We start from the raw sequence: 21671 nt of genomic DNA on the forward strand, positions 1-21671 counted from the left end.
AGTCACTCATAATCTTCACTCAGTCGTAATCTTATCGTGCTCGTATTTGTGCAGGGATACCAGGAAGTTGTATGAATGCAATTCCTGATATGTGCACTTTTGAGGACATATTGGGCTTTTTGGCTTGGAAGGTATGACATTGAATAAGAGAGTTATATTGTTGTTTTTAACTAAAAGAAAAAACATAGCTAGGGTTCATATGAAATTTAAAATCAGTAACAAACTTGGTAAAGAAAGAAAGTGTATCTTGTTTTATGTGAAGGGAATATAAATAATTGACAAGTTGAGGAAATAACTAAAACACAGAGTTTAACTATGTAAAACAATTCTACACAGGCTAAGTAAATTAACAGTTTTAAGAATAATATCTCTTTATAAGTAATGTCTTGCATTTCTTATCTCTTACAGTTCCTAATAAAATTATTTAATCTTTTTCCAGTACCTTCTGTAAAAAAGCTAAGGGTTTTTATTGACTGGATCCCATACTATTTATTACTCCACTGTGTTTCTGCCATCTTGAAACGCACAAATCAGTATTGTTGCTGTAGAGTACTCAACAGTTTCTCCGAAGGCAAGTTTATATGACAAAGGACAGAATAAAATATGACATGAAATTTAATTTATTATAACTCTATACCTTACAGTGATCTGATCCTTTAGTTCTGACCTATGACTGAAACTAGGCAAAAACTGCAGCCTGGTAACATTGGACTTTCTATGCAACAGTGTACGGTTTGTACCAGGATATCTTTCTTCCCCTTCTCTAGTATATGAGAGGACCTCATGAGTTACCTGCAGTGGTCATTGTCACAGTTTTCAGTTCCTCTACCTGCTTCTTAAGTTGCACATTCTGTGCAATGCCAGAGCTTTCTCCATCGGTGCTGTAGACTGTAACACCCTGTAGGGTCAGCTCACTGGGCCAATGAGAGAATATACTGGAGCATATTATTTTAAGATAATTAGCAGCTTTTAAATCTCATAGTAAAAAATAAAACAAAACCACATCCAGGTGTATAAGACTTTTTTGCTTAACATAGTTCTATGACAGGAAAACAATGGTAGTGGTGAATAAAAAATGTCCTAGATGTATCCTGAAGCTATAGTAAGTTTTTGCCTGTATCTGGCTGACCTGATCTCTACACTTGGATTTCTCCAAAGTCATTTCTGAGATTTCAGCTATTCTGTGAGGTCTTTTCATCCAGAATGAATACCATATTTTATAGATACATTGAAGGTACCAGTCTAGTCTCTGCCCTGTTTCAGATTTGGAAAGTATTTAGAGTGATCCTGCATGGCTTTTTTTTCCAGTCCGTTTTTACTTGCAATTCAACTTACAGTATTTACTAAGGTAAAGCATTTGCATTACAGCAAATTCTATGTTTATGACCAGCCATCCCGACCCAGCCTCACCTAGAACAGCATTAACATGCATAGTCCTAATTGTTATGCTAAGTCTCACCAGTCTTAAGCATGATTGCTGTGTTCTGTATGTTTTGGAAACAAAGTTTAAATTATAGTTTTTTTAGAATAAACTTCTGATATTTTGCCTGTATTTCTCCAGGTGATTTTTGTCCTGGTTTTACAATTGTGATATGCTTGAAATTTCTACAGTTCATCTCTGCATTGCTTAAAATACAGCTAATGTTTTTTTAACAATAGTTCTACCTCATCTGCACTGCAGCCTTTCTATGGGCAAAATGTTAAGAATCCCACTGTGTCCTTTCCAAAGTGAACACAAACTCCAATTTACATGGAAACTAGGTCTGTGCATGTATCTCAGAAGAGATTTAGGTTATTTGGTTGATAATATGGATATCTAATTCTCTGCAATATTGCAGGAATTTAGCCTTGTATACTGTTTGATTTCATTTGTGACTTGCAAAGGAAAAAGGTTACGAACAAAAAAATCCCCCAGCAAACGAAACAAACAAAAAAGGAGAAGGATTCAATCTCCTGGCTATTTTGTGCAGTACTGTTCAGATGGTAGAATTGGCAGTGAATTTTCCTTACATAAGGGAATTTCTAGCTAACAGAGGCATAGTAGATTTACATTCTGTATGTCCACCCTTTCTGATGAAGAAAAGAAGCACCTTTTCTTCTGCTGATATGATAGCTGATATGACAGGTAATTATTTTCATGATGCTAGCCCCTCAATGCTGTTTTAATCATGAGGCCATTAGAATTCTGCGCCTGACAGCTCCTATCATCAGGGAGATGCCATAACTCTTCTTGACCAGGAGGGACTGATTTTTGCTCAACTGTTGCTTGTTGTCCAAAAATGTTGCTTTCTGTCTCTGAGAACGTGCAGTGATAAAAGCTTTGGGATAAACTCCTCTGTGACAAGAAGACACAGATTTAGCTTTCTTCCAGGGAGAACCTGAATGCTACAGTTGGCTTTAACAGGCAGTCTGATGTTGTGAGTAGGTTGTACACTGGAGCATTACAACACAAGGTTGCAATAGGAAAAAAAAAAAAAAAATCTTTCCTACGTTAGTAACATGTGCCAAACTCGCTCCCTCCCTGTGCACAGAATGGCTCTAGTTGTTCATCTTAGTGGTGGTTGCAGCTGTTCTTTCTAATCATCAGATAATTACAGTCTTTTTGATTTTTATTATATATAATAAAACACAGAGATATGTCACAAATCCAAAGTGTAGTTACTGTAGATAAGATGGTAAGGATAAAACACATGAGTAAACGAATGTGGAACCAACTAATAGTTGAATAATAGATGCCGTTTGACCATCATCTTCATTTTAGGATAGCTATACTCATTTCTAACTCTTCTTCAGTCCTCTAATAATTTAAAGTATGAACTATAGTCTATTTGGTGGGGTTTTTTTGGTTTCTTTGGGGGGGCGAGGGGGGGCTTTTAGCAGCTGCATATGTGAATCTGCTCATATAGTTACATAAGTGAAGCATTTACCTATAATGTTTTGAAAGAATTCCCAAAGCTTGTCTAGTTAATATCTGTGAGATGTAGAACTTTTGCCTGAAGAAAATGAGTTAAGCTGAAAGCAGCTGTCAGTGCTAACACGGGGTAAAATCTATGTGAGTAGTACTATGACTACACATCAAATTAAATACGTAGCTCTTAATACTGGGAATGTTCTTCCTTTGAGGGCTGTTAGGATGATGCTTTAAGATACAGAGCCACATGCATTAAATACACTACCTCCCTTTTCCCTAATATTTCTATGAGCTACTTGCTTTCACTTCAGATCTGTTGTGACTGAACTGTGCCCAAGCTATTCCTGTCTATTCAGGGAACATCAAGGTTCTGTGGTAGAAACTGTAATCCAACCGGGTTCAACAGTCATATGTGTTCCTAATGAATGTATCGTTAGGAAATTGTTGACAAGCGTTAAAAAATTAGAAGATTTGGCTCAATCTGACAAGACTGAAACAAGTGTATTAAGAAGAAACATACAGACACTGTCTTTGGTCAGTGGCTATGAAGAAGGAAAATATTTGCTTAGCTGTCTTTTTAACATAAGTTGTGTTAAATGCATACTATGCAGTGATAAGCTATGGTAAACGCAATAAAAAGGCTAAACATTTTGTTATGTAATTTTCTAAAGAGACCTTTCTGTGTAATATAAAACACGATGAGTAACTTACACCATGCGCAGCTTCCTTTCTTGTAATTACTACAAATCTGTGCATCTAGCATGTGGAGTAAAATATGGATGCATAACTGCAACTCCTAAGTGCTTCAGTAAAAAAGAGGATAGATATTTCGCTTTTGTTTGGCCCCTTGTCGTGGAAGCACCTTATGGCATCAACAGAGTGCATGCATGAAAGAAGAATTTCAGCATCAGATTAAATTCCACCCCCCTACCTGCCCCCTTGGGGGGGAAAAAATATAATGTTTGTTTTGCCTTGAGTGCATTGTAGAGGCAATATTGATATATGTGTGAAGAATATGCTAATATCAAGCATAGATTCAGAAACAAATATAACTCTTCACATAAAGTAAGCATTAATTCTGTGGCTTTTGAGGGCAGTGAGCTCCTTATCAAGGTCTAGTTCCAAAGAAAATTGTTTTCTGGACAACTAATGGGCTGGTCTTACTGTCAGTCAGTCTTAAATGCTTCTGGTGGACTGTGATTACAGAGGGTGAAGTTATCTCTCGGGTAAGTACAAAGTTCAAGTTGGCTTGAATAACTGGACAAAGACCTTTAAATGAACTCTGTATTTAAAGAGAAGCTGGTGCAGACAATGTTCATGGAGACTCATGTTGCTAAGCAGCTGGACTGCTGGGATTTGTGCCTTTTTTTTTTTTCCTCCCCATTCTGAAGATGCAGGGGTTGCTGCTGCCACTTCTATTTGACAATTCAGAAAACACTGAGGAGTCCGCCAAAATTTCTAAGGCTTCAAATTGGAAAAAAACCAGTCAGCACCAAAACCCACAGACTCTGAGAACAAGAGATGAATGTTATAGTGAAGACCAGTTCTTAAAGCTCTTTTCATACAGCTGTTGCCTTAGACTTTCAGTGTGTTCAGTTTTAGCCACCTGTTTTTTTATGAGATGCTACACACATAGGTGGGCTGGGCTCTGTTTACTCTGTGACTCTACATATCAGTGGTATTTAAATGTCTCTTTCATCATTGGCTATAACTTCTTCAGCAAAAGTGAAGTCATAGTAAAGTTAAAATTTATTGTAGATCTCTTCTGGGAGTCAGATCCCTTTGGATAGAATCAATTCCATTAATATATAGAATTATAAAAAGCATATGAACTCTCATTCCTCAAAACCAGCTTTTTTTTATATATTTTTTTTTTTTCCCCCAACACATAAATTACTTGTTAATCATACTTATTCAAAGTCTGAAAGGGGGTCATATAATGTAAATGGCTTGGATGAGTTCTAGCATTCAAGTGCCTTATATTAATTGAAATACTGATAGGAAAGAATTATTATGAAATAACTAATTTAAGCTGAAGTCCCTGGTAGCAACACTGATGTTTTACATGTTGCAGGAAGGTAGCATTGTAGGAGCAGTGTGTAGAAAATTCCGTAAAACTTGTGTTAAGGCAGCTGGTGGAGTAATTTCTTCTGGTGTTTGTGGGGTTAGTTTTTGTGGGTTTGATTTTTAGTTGCTCAATCCATTTGCAAGACAACTAAATAGTGATACTAGTTCAAGAGAGGTTTAAATGCTGAATGGATTTAAATGGAGGATGAGAGTGGGGGATGGGGATCAAAGTTTTTAAGAAGTTAGATTACTTTAGGACCAGAGTCCTTTGGTGATCCAGAAATTATTCTTTTACATATAAAGAAAAAAAAAAAATATTACAAAGGTCATTTCTTTCTTGTGAGTTCATTTGTAACAATATTACTTCACTGTAATGAATGCAGAAGAGTCCAATAGACTCATGCATCCTGCTTTCCTTTGTTTTGAAGAAAAAATGGGTGTGTTTTCACATCAAAAGAAGTTACTAGATCTGTTTCGCTTCTACTCCGATTTCATTGAACAAAAGTGTGGTTCCTTGTATTTTTTTTTAATTTCATTTTTTCAAGAAAGGTCTCTCTTTTGGATTTTCCATGATTCCACAAAAAAATGACTCTTTAATTACCAAATGATTCAAACATTAACTCACCTTTCCGCTGGTCCCATTCTGCTGATTTAGCTACTGTCCATAGTTCACACTGTGGCAGAGGTGTGTACTGTATCCAGAACTATACACATTCCTTTGGGTTCTTTATTGCTTATTAAAAGTTGCTTAATACCATTCTCACGATAACAGTTTTGTAAATGTGACAAAGCAGATATCGCAGGCAGCAAAAGAAGGTAAAAAAAATAGAAAACCAAAACACAGTACAGTTATAACTGAGACTACTCTGTAACACACATTTCTTAAGCTTCAAAAACAGCCAGATCAGTTCTGCAGAAGGGGTTTGTAGCTGCAAAATTGTACTCTCTAAGCAAATCAGAGTGCAACATGAGAAAGGGAAAGAGAAGGAGATGCTTCTCTGGGTGGAACGGGAAGAGAGCCTAGCCTATATGATGCGATCAGAAGGACATGCTGCACAAACTTAGGGGCTATCACTGCATTCTTGCCCACCCACTTTTCCCTCCTTTACAGTAAATCCAGCGTTCATTTTTAGTATCCACTGTTGCTAGAGGACACTATAATGGATATTATTTCGCAAGTAATTTAAAATCTATTTTCACAGCCCAGATGAGTGTTAGGAGAGTGATTGCTGATGAGTGAGCAGTTGACATAATCCCTTACTCCTTTTTCGCACTGGAGACTATGCTCATTGACTTAAAAAATATTTAGGCTCCTTAAAATTCCTTCCCAGTCCTCTCAATCTCAAGCAAGCTGTTTGAGTAAAGTAAACTATGTCCACAGTATCAAAATATTTTTGTAAACGGTCCTAATCCTAATTTATTGCTTCTAAAATTGTTTCATGTTGCCGTAGTTGGCTGTGTTTCTAATGGTGTAGGCTGGAGTTATTTTCTTTGAAAATGAGTGTGGCACTGCTGGGCCTTGCTTCTGTCTAGGGTACTCTGGGAACAGTTGTGATTGATGGAGTTGCCCTGCTCCTGCCCCACCACTTATTAAAAGATAGAAGTAAACGTGTGTTATAAGTGGGCCTAAAACCACGCTGTGAGCCACCACCACCTGAGCTCAGGGATGTAGACAGACCCTGTAGCCACCTGCGGTTTCTGGTGTGGCTTTTTAAGTCCTTATGTCAAGAGAAATGCAAGCTGCAAAAGCAGGCCCAGCAGCATAATCTAAAGTTACTCTGTGTAGTGTCTATATATTCCAGTTTATATATAGCATGCACTCCCTTCCTGATGTTTTCTGGTTACTGAAAGTCTAAGTACAGTTAAGCCCATAGGCTCCCCGTCAGGCTTATAAGCAGCTTTCTCCTGTTTAATCAGCAGGAATAGCAGACATACCAACTGTCCTATTCCTAGACAGACAGTTGTGTTTCTTCACCTGTTATGCAGCTTTTCTTTTTTCTCTTCCTCCCCTCGGCCTCTTCCTTTCCTCTCTCCCTCTTACAGGATACTGTGGTCACTTCTTTATGTGTATCATCAACATTTTAACAAATTATGTTGCTCACAGTTGTTAGATAGCATTACCAGCAAATATTGTCAGTCAGACAAATCAGTAACAGTCCTGTCTTGCACTTGATACTGCTCCATTAGGATAAAGTAGAAGGGATGTGTAATGCAATGTACATTTATCTGTTCTCATCTGATCATCAGGATATCTGAGAAGATGCATGTGCATGAGAAATTGCAAAAGGGAAGATTACTTATTATAAAAAAGGTTTAGATGGTCATGTGGGAGTGCCCTAGGGATTTTGGAAGGTAAAATAAATAGATCCTTTCCTTTTCTGACAGTAACATGAGAACAGGGAGACCAGTAAACTGGCAGCAAGTATTAAGAAGCACTGTTTCAAACTAGTCTTTGATTCATATGACCATTAACTTATAACTAGGTAAACTGAAGTAAGTGGAAACTCCTTACACTCTTTATGTGAAAACTGGTCTTCTGCTAGGGCTAGGAACACATTTTTTCTGCCTCATGCAGTGTTATGTGACTGCTCAGTTACTTTACAGGGATTTTTTCACTTTCTGTTCAAGTAGCCTGTCCTGAAGCAGGATATTGGACTTTGTGACAAACGGTCTGTCTTGGATTGGTAAATCCTGTGTGCTAGTGTAGCAGCCAAGAGACCATATGTTATTGTATCACTGAACTAAAGAAATAAGTGTTTTCATTTAAATAAACATAGAGCCCCAATCTCCATTGAGATAGGCAGGAGAGAGGGAAAAGGAAGAGGGGAAACCTGACCAGGCATGTAATGCTGCTGTGTCATCAGAGGGTGCTTGAGGGGAAGAGGGGCTGCCTGCACTGCCCTGGGTGAATCTTCACATGCTAAAAATGCCCTTTAGGAATTTTTTTTGTTGTTCTTTTCTAAAATATGCTTTTGAATATTGTTAGGAAATGCCTTAGCCAGCAGTTTTCACATTGTTGACTGGAGCCATAGCTACATTCCAGGATATAAGGATTATGCATAAAGAAAAAATTACCATTTGGGATACTAGAATAAATAGTTTAAATGCTGCTTGAAAAGCAATGGCAAAAACATGATTATGGATTTGCAGAAGCTAAAACAGAGACACTGACCACTGTGAACAGTGTGAGTAGAGGTAGAAATTTTATAATGGATTAGAAAGAATGCTTTACAACCTTGGCTGTTGATGTGAACACTGAGCTCCCTTAATGTTTTCGGGTTTGTACAAAATATTGATCTGTACAGTAGGAACATGTGATTTATTATGATTGCTGTAATTCCCAAGATAAAATATACTGGAGTTTACAGAGAAGTACTGCAAAAAAAGCTGGTAAGGCATTTCATTCTCCAAAATCTGGAGTGTGTAGTACTGTATGATGTAGGATTCATACTGAGCTGGTACGCTGTCTGGGGGCAATGGGCTACCTATTTATGAAAGGAAATGTGCTTTGGAGAGTATAGTGTTGTACCATAAGTACATAATAATAATAAATTGTACAGGTATTCCTTTGGGGTGGGGGGGCGAGGAATAGGAGTACTAGTGTGCAGCACAATAAGAATACTCTGTCTTATTACCGGTTTTTGTTACATGCATTGTTATTTCAATTCATAACTTGTGCAGGATACTAAAGAAATCTGGGGTCCACACATTAGGTCAGTAGCAGAAAGCAGACAGATTGGAGGTGAAACAGTACGAGAAAACGTTTTCATGTAGATATCTATTTTTCAGTCCTTGAAAAATAACCTTTCCAGTGACGACTTAGTTTTGTGGAAAATCTTTTTAACTCACTGCATTTTGTATGGCTACAGGAGAATCTGTAGTCAAATAAGAAAAAGGTAAGTGTAGCATAGTAGCCCTGAGCGATGGAAATTCATGGAGACTTACTCCTCATGGAACTTCTTCCTTTGGATTTTAAGATGAAGGCCAAGGTAAGTAAATGGACTGGGGCATCATCTGCAAGCTATACCAGTACAAATTAGTTCATAGCACAGGCTATCTAGGACTGAATTCTGTGGTTACTCTATTCCTGAAAATACTTATTTACATGCTTTATCTGTATCAGTAGCTTAACATACGCTTAAATAATTACAGCTTTGCTGTCTGAATATAGAATTGTTTTGGTTTAGAGCCTGAAGTACATTTACAAATGTATCTAGTTTACAATTTCTCTTTCTTGTGGAAAAGTTAATGCCCCTTCCTCTCCCACAAGGCAGAAGTTACCTTCAGAGACCGGGATATTCATGTGCTTAAGATGGAGATCCTTAAGTACTTACCAGCACACCTAGATACCAGTCATGATGATTTATTTACTAGAGGTGTTTGTGTGCCAATTTACTAGTCATCAGGGAAAAGATACATTTTCAGCGATACTCAGTTTATCAGTTGGCACTGAAATTACCTTTTGATACAAAGGAGGGTTTTGGGGAGGAGGGGGAAGAGATGCATTTCTTTGGAGTTGTTTTTGCTTTAAGTGCTTTGACTCCAGATCACCAGGCAACAAAAGCTACTACGCAAAAAGTCTCAGCCTCACATGATGCCTCAAATTTTCAGCAGATGCACAGAAAATGGAAATATGTTTTCTGGTAGGCTGGAGAGTGTAATGCAACAGTTAATTTCTCCAAATCAAACAACCAGAACATCCTTTCCATGAAAAGTCTTCAAATGTTTGAAAAGTAGAATTTGGGGGTTTGAACTCTGTCTTGTTTTTCCCTTTCACTTGCGGTGTTATAAATATATATTTATGATTAAAGTGGCTGATAGTGAATGAAGGGGAAGAAAATTGAAATCTAAGGATTAAACTTTTTTTAATGTATCCTAAATAACAAGGTAGAAATACAGAGAGAGTTGTGCGGTTGTGTTAGAAGCCTCAGGCTGTTACTAATCAGTATGAGGAAAGATTAAATAGAGAGAACCATGGCAACCATCTAACATTTGTGAATGAATCTGTGTTTCCATAAGGCAGTTCTTAATGTACAGTACTGCATATTCTAAAATAGATGTATTCAAAGTAGGTTGGCGCAGAAACTACAATCCATATTTGGTGAATGGCAGTTAGAAATGTTCTCTGTTTATACCTTGAGTATCTTTATTTCATGGAAAATGTAGACATGGCAGGATACTTGAGGTTTTTATGCTCATTTGCAGTATTGGCTGGAAGTGATGTCTATTGCTGGAAGTGATGTTTGTGTATAATTAAACATCATTTTCTGAGTACAAAAAGCTGACCTCATCAGTTATTTATTTGGATTATATCTGGGTATGCTGTTTCTTTCCAGTGACTTTTAAAACACAGCTATGCGTATGATCAGCAGATACAGGTACTACTATGGAAAATTATTTCATGTCAAATCATTGCTGTTCCATCATCTTATCTTTTTTTTTTTTTTTTAGTTAAAACATCAAACGTGACAGACATTGTAGAACATAACTCTTTTCTTTTTTTTTTTTTTCCAATTGTTGGATAATCTGTAACGATATCCAAAGGAGTTTCCTCTTATAGTGGAAGGCACTGCCAAGTCCTCCTAAAGAAGATGAATGCTAGGGGTGAATTGCCCATGCTGTGAGCCTCAGGAACTGAAGTCAAATAACTCTGGGTAACTTTTTTCAGAATTTCCTTTTGGAAAGACAAAATACAGAGAGAATATTTTAAATATTTAAAATTTTATATCAGATAGTCTTTGAAAAATTTTTTCTTCCAGCATTCTGTCTTTACTGTCACTCAAAGTAGCCCCCCTCAAATGTTTCTGACAATGTTGAGCAGAATCATTTTTATTGAACTTTTACCCTGCATGGAGTATTTGGTGGTGCTGCCATAGGGTCACCATTTCAGCCAAGGTCCCTTCTCCCTTCCCTTCCTCCAGGAAGTTTGCTTTCGGTATCATTTGAATTTTTTCTCTGCTGCCTGGCTGGCAAGTGGAGTTATTAATAGCTAACTTTTACTGATGTGTACTGCTAGTGCTCTGCAATTTCAGGAACTTTGTATATACTGGACTGAATGGAGGACTGGACTGAATGGACCAATATTTTCCAGTCTGAGGTTCATGTAGATTTTGTTGTCTGGCAACCAATACAACAGTATGAAGTAAATTAATGCATTTGAAAAGCAGATATATTAATTAAACAGCTGTCCTGAAGCTTGCAAACTTGGATGGCAGGTGGTTGTACTGCCTGGCCTGGCCATATTGGAGGGGGGAAAAAAAACCAAAAGTAAGATTTCCTCTTACATAAACTGAAAAATACTGCACAAATACCTGCAGTTTCATTATTACCAATTGCTTAATTTTTCTGTCATTTTGATTTTCATCTCACATGATGTGTCTTGTATCTCTGTGCCTTGGTCTTTGAGGAAAGCTTTCTTTCTTCTCAGTGAGAGGGGCAGTATTGGTAACAGAAAAGAAAGAAGTTCTCCACCTATTGAATCAATGGTGCAGTACACTCTTTACAACTGTATTGCTACATCTGTAGGCTTGTAGTCTGCCTGAAATCCACTTATTTCTCTAATCCAGCATGCCACTGTCTCCTCTTCTGCCTTCTTCCTTCTTAGGGTCCTCCCATTTTCCCTCTGCCCTTTGTCATAAGCTTTGCATTCCCTGTGTCCCATCATGCATTTTTGCTAGAGACTGTATGGCATGTTGACCTGTGTGGAATAACAAGGCTGCTTAAACAGATTGGGTCTGCCATTAGGTACCGTCGATTTGAGTGCTTCTGTCATGCTCCAGTGTTCACTTTTCTACTCAGATAAATGTGAATCTGCTCATCAAAGCATTACTGGAGAGCTGGGTTGATTGGAGGAGGTCTCCAGAATCTATTGCAAGTGAGGCTGAGAAGCTCTGGGAAAAAAAGTCTTCAAACTAAACGTTTGGCCTTAATAGCCTCTATATGTAAATATAGTATTTATTTCACAAAAAACAATATGATTACTTACAGATGTGATTTAAAAGTGATCTAAGAGGTTAAGACTATGTAAGGTGTCACCAATACCCTTACAGTTTTGTCTATACAAATACACAGTTAAGTCAAATGATGGAAACCAAAAATTTTGTTCCATAGAAAAATTAAATGTTTTAGTAGCAAAAATGAAAACTATTTCAAATGGAGGTGGAAGAGGGAGAAGAAATTTTCCTTTAGAATGATGGTGTTAAAATTTTGCTTAGAAAAAGATCAAAATGATATTTTCATGATGACAGTTTTTAGTAATATCCAATGTTTCCAAAATTGAAGCTGTCCAAATATAAACCATGTATGTTCTATTCAGTAACAGTTTGTCTGGTGAACTGCCAGGGGACCTTGAATGCTTTTGGTCTGCAGCTGAGGTGTAGGTATTTTGGTGTGCTATGCTGGCAGCAGGAAAACATTGGAATTCCATGTGCTTTAAAACAAGCTGGAATAGAAATATTGCAACGTCCCACAGGACGCTGTCAAAAAAAATGACGGGGATTGTTATCAACTTCCTATTTCTTCATTTAAAAAAAAAAAAATTGAAATGGGTTCTTATCAAAGGGGGAAGGAAAAATATGTTTTACCTTTCGCAAGCTGTTTTAATGGGTTTGCTAGATTTTTGTCTAGCACTTATTTGTATACAGATGGAAAGGTCCAATGTCGCTGATATGACAAAGGGTTTTACCCCGTGGCTTTCTGCTTCTTACATTCATTGATGTATTTGTGGAATTCTGAAGGCAGAGGGAAGCCACAAAAAGGTCACAAAACTGCAAGCCAAGGTAAACAGCCTGTCACAATGTTTAGCAAATGACAGTGTAAACCACAGAAAAAACATAGAAAGGAGACAAAAACTTATTCCCTTAGAAAATACATTCCCTGGTGCGCAAGGCATTGAAGTTTAGAGTTGCTTACGTTGCATCCTTGCTCTTTTCCAATAAATTTATTCAGGTTGTTAATTCAATCGACGGTCCCAGGCACCTAGGCCGTAGGGAAGACGAATATATGTTCTGCAACAGGTATAAGGGAAGGCATTGTGGGCATCATGACTAAAGGCAAAAGCATCTCTCATCCCAGGAAAGGAGACCGGACTACCTCTTTGTCATAAATTTTGCTTAATAATATTTGAATAATGTATTAACATAGATACAGCACCAGAGCATTTCTTTAGTCATTATCAAAGAGCATTGTGTTTTCTCCTTTGTACACTGCACAGAAAAGAAGGATTCTTTGTTTGGTTCAATGTGCATTTTAACATTTTTTACTCCATTGCAGATGGAAAATAGCTTCTCAGTTCTCGCTTATTTATCCTAGTTTTCTTGCATTTCAAGTACAAGCTTCTCTTCATGGGGAAATAATTTTGGATGGCTATATTATTGTCCCCGCTGCTCTTTAGCCCTGTGACGTGAAGCCGCAGAATTATGTAGCACAATCTTGTAAATGCTAAAGCATCTGAACCACTTTGTTTTGTTACTTTTCACAGCAAGTTCAGACTTTAGTCCAGATGTGCAATGCAAGGAATTTGAGTTGCACAGAAGGTTCTTTCGGCAGGCTCTTGCAGCACATTCAGCCTAGATAACTGACACGAATAAAGTTACTGGCTAAAATTGTTATTATGTCCAGGAAACATGTGAGGGACTTTTTTCTGTTGATGTAGACAGAATTTCTAAAGATTCCCCTTGCCGATGGTGAAATATCTATGTTGTGCAGGGAGCTCCACCTACATCTGTGTTCAGCAGTAAGAAACCAATAGTCATATCTCATATAATTGCTTATGTAAACAGAGATTTTTGTCTACAGCACCAGATTTGCTTGTTGAACATAAAAGAACATAAATCCTCTATAGGTCCTGAGGGAGACATTGCAGAAAGGGAGTGATCATTATAAACCATGCCATATGTGCTGTACCATGTTGCCATAAGAAAGGTACATTATAAAATAGGCTTAAAATAGGTTTTAGTAAATCCCTTAAATAGTGATACTGGTCACTGTGCACACTGCAGTGCAGTACTAGTGAGTGCTATATAATGATTAGAGTGTTTCCAGATTGATCACTTGGAAACAAGTGGATTTCTGATGATCAGAATAGTATTAGGGTGGGGGAAGGGTGATTGAGAAACCTCTCAATCAAGGTAACGCTCATAACACACAGAAAAATCAGAAATTATTTTGATTATAAATGACAGCTTGTTTACAAATACCACATACAAAGATCAAGGAGAAAAGAATTGAATATAGAAGAAACACCCCGACAAACAGAATTATCTGGATCCGTCATGTATACCAGAAAGCTGAATTTTATTTGGGTTTTTCAGAATACTTATTTCCCTCTATTTTACCTCTCAACTAATGGAATTAATTAGCATTTATTTTAAGGGCCTAGGATTTAAACTGTGGAATTTGAGCTTCTCTTTTACTTCAGAGGTACCAGGAGACCAAAGGTTGCAATAGAAATTACTCGGCAAGTTATGTAGAAGTACTAACACCTATGCTATGCCTGACCCCCCCAGACATCTTAAGCCTAAGTCAATAAACGTAATGATTAACTTATTCAGTCTTTACAAATCAGAAAAGTAGATAATTATTTCATATTCTTAACTAAAAAAATGAAAAAGGTTATCTTTAGAAACTTCATAAGTTGATCTTAAAAAATAAAATAACATAAAATTCAGTGCTCAAAATCAGTTTGATAAATGTGTTGAGCTTAGTACTATTAATGTACACATTGCCTTTGTAATTAGCTGTATACCTGATCATAAAGTAAAAACACTGGTGGATCAGTTAAAGGAATTAGTGCTTGGGGTGGGGGGGAAAGATGGTGATAAAGTAATTAGTATCATAAGTTCAACAAAGATTTAAAACTGTGGTACATGGCAGTAATGGATTTTGAACACAGTTAATGAGCATATTCATTGCATTCATTTTTAATTAAGTGGAAAAAATACTGGTCCTTTAAATGGAGATAATAAATGTGCAAGTCAGTCTTGCACAAACATGCAACACAAGAATTTATTGCCTGCTGTCTAACTAGGGTACTGGGAATCATTATGAAGATTAGCTTTACTGAAAAAAAATCCAGAAAAAGCTTTAGCAGAAAATGTTTATGAGGTAATAATTTTCACATTAAATATTGCTTGGCATATTTGGTAGGGTGTGTGTGCGTGTTTTTTAAAATATGAGTATTTGCTGTCATCAGAGGTAGGACTGCTTGTACCCTTGAAGAGGATTCAATGCTTTTTACCAATTTAGATTTATGTGAGCCGTATTTAGTATATGTAAGAGAACATACAAATACCAGAAACCTTGAAACTTTCTCAGAGGTGTGTTACGCTTGTGCTTAGAATGCAAGTTGTGGTTTAAAAGTAAAATGATGACTCAGAAAGCTGCAGCTGTGAACTTCCAAATGCTTGCCGTGCTTTAACCGACAGACTCTCGCTGGGGCTTGGAGGGTTTCAAGCTGCAGCAGGGAAACCCAGCTGAAATGCTTAGTGTTTATTCTGTCAGTGGGCAGCTGGGGAACTGACATGAAACAGGTTAAAGCACTGAAACCTTCTAGAGCAGTGACTTGCCATGTTTTTATGACTTGGGAACCCCCCAAACGTTTCCCGTGGAAGTGAGGACCTTTGTGTGGCATATTGAAGCTTATTGATGACAATTAACTGGTGTTTCTTAGCTACCTTTCATTGTTCTATTTGAAGTTGTTCACAGATCCCCAGGGATACCCAGACCACACGTTAAAAAGTGATGAAACTAAATCAAACAATGTTTCATTCTCTCCAAGCTCCCAACATCACCAAAATACCAGGTTCTTTCTGACACGCAGTACATCTAGGTCTTTGCTCAACAAAAGTCTCATTGGGATATGCATAAACTCAAAATGTGCTTCCAAGTTTCTTTAACCTTCAGGAGCTTGTTCACCACTGGTATTACAAGCGGGCAAGTTTTCCTTACCAAAAAGCCCTTGAACTTTCACCGGTGACATGCAGTATACTGCTAGTGATATTGCAGTACCAATTACTGTGCCACACTTAGGCAATTTCAGTCTTTCTTCTCTGACTTTATTCTGCCCTATCCCACATGTTGTAATTGCTTTCCATAAAAGGAGCAAACAAAACCATACTCATGGGTCTTTTCAAAATGCTAACTCTGCTTTTATTTTTTTAACCTAACTGCATGGTTTTATTACGTATTTAAGCCAGTAGCAACTTGGAAACTAAGTTTAAAATAGCTGGCTTTGGTAGCATACTTTTAGCATTAAAAAAAAAAAAAAGGAAAACATTGCAAACTGCAGAGTCAGTTTATTGGTTAAAGCAGGAAGTTTATATAAATTTTATCAGTAAGTAAACGTTTGATTTTCTTTCCTGTTCAGGTATGACTTTGTAGAAGTTGAAGAGCCTAGTGATGGCACTGTTTTAGGGCGCTGGTGTGGTTCCAGTAGTGTGCCAAGCAGACAAATCTCCAAAGGAAACCAGATCAGAATAAGATTTGTGTCTGATGAATATTTTCCTTCTGAACCTGGATTCTGCATCCATTATACACTTCTTATGCCAGTAAGTAACATGTTTCAGATTGGAACATTTCAGGAAAACAAAATCTTTGAAGTGGTAGCTCAAAAGAATCTTTTAATAGTTTAGGATTAATTACTGTTTATTTCTTAATAATAATAATAAGCAATCTGTATTCCAGAATTGTACATTTTGTTTCTGTTTTTTAACTAACTGAGTGTTCTTGTAGTGGTTCTTGGATGGGTTTGGACTGGGAAGTTGTGGGCTTGGTTGTTTGTGTGGAAACTTCAATAAAATGTTTGCGTTCCTAATACAGTACTGTGAAAAAAATTTTTTTTTATACCTTTGAGAAGAATAAAGATCAGCATAAGAATCAGCTGTGTGACATTGAAAGAGCATTGGGAAGTTACAAAGACGATTGAAGAAATTCATGTTTTTATTAGTCAGCTTCTATTAGGCATACACAGCCAAATGATTATACCTAGTTCAAAAACAGAAAACTTCTTATGCTTCTGGATTGTTTTATTATAATGACAAAGCAGACAATGCATAATACTAATTTTCCGCTGCATTTTCTCTGGAAACTGTACTTTAGACTTCTCTTGAATGTTGCTTAATGCTTGTAAATCACAGGTATTAAACAATAGTCATTGTCTAAAATGTGACTATTTCCACTGTCAACAGATTTCTGTTATCTTTTTTCACCAAATGAAAGATCTGTGATAGCAAAACAATGTTTATAGATTTTTAAGGATGAGATAATGTTCTGAAACATTAGAGTGGAACAGAACAGGGATTGACTTGTTTTAGAATAGGTATTCCATATTTAACGAGAGTCAGGAGTATTTTTGTTAAATTCCTCATAATTCACTTTGTGAATATCCTAAGTAGTCTTGTGGTCTGTGGTATTTGATTGGTGGAAAATATCTGCAAGCACAACAAAAAATTGATCAAAAGAATCCATGTTGTAACCACACTGACATGCACTTCACTCAAAATGCATTTGGCTTGCTTACTACTTTTGCCATTTTTTGCCTCTTCTCCCCATTTGCAAAACTTCAGTTACTGAGAAGAAGCAAAGAACAATTCTGTGTATCTTTTCAATATCACATAATCTTCTACATAATGTATTTAGCATACTGAAGATGATGTTAGTGAAGTGTAGCAGTGTGTTTGTGTACGTATATATATTTATGTTATTATCTGTTGTTTTCCTATAAGTATTTTTAAATATTTAGGCCTAACTAAGAACTATTCTTAAAGTGATTAAAGGTTTGGTCTGCATATTTGACTCTTTTGTGAGTTAGACCCTTTTCTTAGTAGAATAGTATGACCTGATAATGATGAATTTTGAAATTAAATAAAATGTCAATCAAGGCTCCAAACCAACTTGAAGTATGGCCAGGTTTAAACTTTCGTACACCCGAGGGCAGAATGTAATAAGCATGTTTACTTTTAGAAAATGGTAAAAGAAAATCCCTAAATAGATGCATTTATGGGTTGATGCCAAATTTAATTGTTGCAACTCTAGTATTACATCCTACCTGCTACATATCTATCTGACTTATGTATGATCCAATTTCTGTGGAATGGATTAAACAAAGGCATCTGAAAATACCAGAGCGTATATATATAATTATCTTTATGCCATGCTGTACAAATGGACTGAGTTTATTCTTGACATTTGATGGGGAAAACTGCTATAACATTTAAATTATCAACACTTGCAAAACAATTCTTTAATCTTCAAAATATTTGTGTCACTTATTCAATAGACAAAAACAGAGCTGACATCATAGGATGCGTTTTTAGTTCCCTGTTTTTCTCCATTAACAAAACTCATATAGCATAAGAAGTATACATACAAACTGTTTTAGAAACCAAGCATGTTATCGCTCACATATGTAACAAGGAACCCCCCTTCATGTCATAGGAATTCAGAACTAGCCCCAAAATGTGCATATAACATATAACAACTGCTTATGGGTTTGTAAGGATTAATTTTCAAATCTCACTTTAAAAGGGCTGTGATCTTTTTCATCAAAAATTCTGTCTTAATAAGCCATGCAAAATACAATTTCACATTTCAGGCTGCAAATTGTAATCGAAATCTATATTGCTGAGTTTCAGGAATAGACCTGCTTCTTCTACCTAAAGCAATTGAAAACTGATGCTAAAAAAATGTGGTTTTCTTTAAAACTATAATGCTATCTCATGCAACATTTCAAGAGAAACTAAAATTTAAAGCCCCACCTCCCCAGAAAAACATGTCAGCTATAAGAATGAGTGTAAATTTTAAATAATTCTTGCAAAAACATAACTGATTCACTTAGTGATACACTTCAATGAATTGGTCCTAAACAGTTAATTTTTTTTTCCCCCTCATTTTTTGACAAGAAGGGGAGGGGGAGATGCCTGGTAGACTAGCAATGAGAGATTGTTTGGGGAGAAATGAAGCAAAACTGAAATAAAACAGTGCAAGCTTGTTTCTGTATTTGGAGGCCACACACAGAGAGGGGCACTGGACACATTTTCAGGTCTTTTAAAGAGCAAGAGAAATGCTTTTGTTTAAATCTGCTGTAATTTATTGTATATATATATTTTTACTTTGTATATTATATTTCAAACCAACTTTTCACATGATGAATAAGTAGGGGGAGAATGGCTATTGATCTGATGACTTTACTTCTAAGATTTAGTCACTCAAAAGGACTCACAGCAGTTCCAATGTCAATAGATGCAATATCATTTTCTAGAAAGGTTTACTGTGGGATTGTAAGGCACCCCGTAAAAGCAGTGCATGTACTGTATACAAGCAGAATGCTCCCCGAGAAAAACATGAATCTTGTCTTTGGATTCTAGCCAGTTACAGTTTAATTATTTGAATTTCTTCCATTTTAAATTGTGTACCCTGGGTACCTCTAGAACTTTCTATAACTCCACTTTTCTTTCCTCTGTTCTATAGTTGCAAGTTAATTTTTTCCGGAATACCGTAAAGTGGAAGGAAGTGTTGAAAAAGCTTATTCTTACTAAGAAAATGTAGTTTGTGTAGTTTCAAAATTATTATGCTACTTTCAGCACAGATGTTATTCTTAGTCACTCTTTTCAGGCTCTGCCCTGTCACTTACTCTGTGCTTACTGGTGAGCAGCTTTATTCACTAAGGGCTGCTTAGCAATTGTTCTGCATTTTGACTGTTCAGCTATGCATTTATTAAAAGTCATGTTTTTGGCAGCACTATACTACCTAAACCCTTCTAGAACTTTATTGCAAAAACAATCCATATTTCATTTCTTTTCCCCTTCTTCTCACTTGCCCCTAGTTACAGCTCTAATCCGTATAGTAGGCACATGCAGTTAAGGGAAACCTTATAAACTCTTATAATATATGTTTGGGCTTCAGTCTTTCTACTGACTTGTTTAGTTTAAATTATGTCAGTTACAAGTTTGGCAGAGAAAACTTGGTGTAATAAAGTCCATTGTTACTTGGGTAGCGGGTGAATGGGATACTTGATGCCTGAGGTGCCATTAAGGAATGCATGACTGATTGCCAAAGTAGTTATTAATTATTCAGGGCACTCAGAACAAAGCAGCTCCAGTTAAAGTTGAAGCTAGGGGTGACTGTATTCCCCTTCTTTTTTGGCATATGGTAGCATGCCATTTGTCATCAAAGATCATGCCAAAGATCTTTGCAAATAACAGACTTAACCCTCTTGTATGCAAGTGAAGATGAAGAGGAAAATCCAAGAAGCTGCTTAAAGACTGACCTGGTTTAAAAGTGACTTGGCAGGTGTTTTGTGATTTTAGTGCTGTACCTCTATGGCTACCTGGATTTCAATCCAAGAGAATTTTTTTTTTCTTTTGATGCAGAGATCCTGTTAGTAGTGCTCTTGCTATTAACAGTAATGAAGATTAGATTTAATACTGTGCAGATAATCTGTTTAGGTGTCTCTAATAATTCTTCCTTTATTTCATCCAAATTGGCTAAGTTTTGCTCTTTTAGGGTTGAGCATGTTAATTTTGTTTGTGGAACCTTTTTAATTGAGCTTGTTTCATGAAAAAGGCAAATAAAATTTAAATACTAATAGAAAAAGTGCATGCTAATAGAACAGAGAAAGGAAAGCTCTTACCTAGAATTCCCTTCCTTTCAAAACTCCACAGATTTCACAGATATCAGGTGTGTATCTCACATGTCAGTACCAAAGCCCAAGAGAGGCTTAACTTTGGCTGCAATAACTGAAAATCCATCCAGAAACATCATAAAGGACACTATTGATCTCCTAAACAAAGGTTTTTCTACACTTTCTTAAGAAGTAATCAAAAGATTTTGGAAATAACACGATTTCAGGGTTGTTTAAGCCAAGGTGGTATGAAGCAGCAGGAGAGTGTATGAGTGTTATTTAGCACTTTGCAATGCTACAGGAAGTAAAAAAGGACTGTGAAAATCCTTTACACGATGGGAAGGACTCTTAAACAAAACCTTTGTGTTCAGAGTTTCCCTGATTTGGTATAGTGAAACCCAAGGCCAGATAAATCAACAAACTCCTAAAGATGCTCCAGTGTGCAAATTCAGTCATTCAAATTTTTTTGTGTGGCAAAAATTCGTTGTAAATCAGAGAGGTTTTTGGACTAATTCTTTCCTTGGAGATTTCATTTTGAATTAAATTTGTGCTTGAGGTCTAAAGAGAAACTATTTTTAAATTTCTTAAATGAGACATTAAAAATCACCCCAAAATACATAGATAGGAGTGACATGCTTCAAGTTAATCAAAAAACTACAAAAAGTACAAAACTGAGGATGGCTATTATCCATGGGACTACAATGAGAGTGGAAAAAACCCCTTTGAAACAGAAAGAACCTCTGAAGGATATTTCCTAATCAAATCATAACACCTTGTTTTCCTGTCACATGGACATACCTCATTCTGTCACATGGACATCATAAAACATTTTAAAATCTGTGTATGTGAAACAGACTAGCAGAGAGACAGGGTTAGAAACGAATCTAGCAAAATTGTTCTACCAAAATTTTGGGCCTGCGAAGAAGCCTGTGGAAGTGTGTCCTTGACATGCACAATCTGAGATGTCTGTGGATTTTCTGAGATACTGAAAGGTAGAGACACATTTTGAACCAAATCGGTTGTCATTTAGTTCTTATAAGGAATGAATATGCTTATATGATAGCAAGTTTTGTA

At 36.6% G+C, this 21671-nt stretch overlaps 1 protein-coding gene across 1 annotated transcript in view; it reads left to right on the forward strand.

Annotated features, from left to right (window-relative positions):
• PDGFC (platelet derived growth factor C) overlaps nt 1-21671 on the forward strand; it is a 137635-nt gene that overhangs the window by 83247 nt on the left and 32717 nt on the right. Inside the window, exon 3 of the mRNA XM_059817821.1 lies at nt 16344-16524. Within this exon, the coding sequence (XP_059673804.1) occupies nt 16344-16524 (181 nt within the window). The remainder of the gene's footprint in view (nt 1-16343; nt 16525-21671) is intronic.

The sequence above is a fragment of the Gavia stellata genome, chromosome 5 (assembly GCF_030936135.1).
Source record: "Gavia stellata isolate bGavSte3 chromosome 5, bGavSte3.hap2, whole genome shotgun sequence".
NCBI classification, from domain to species: Eukaryota; Metazoa; Chordata; class Aves; order Gaviiformes; family Gaviidae; genus Gavia; species Gavia stellata.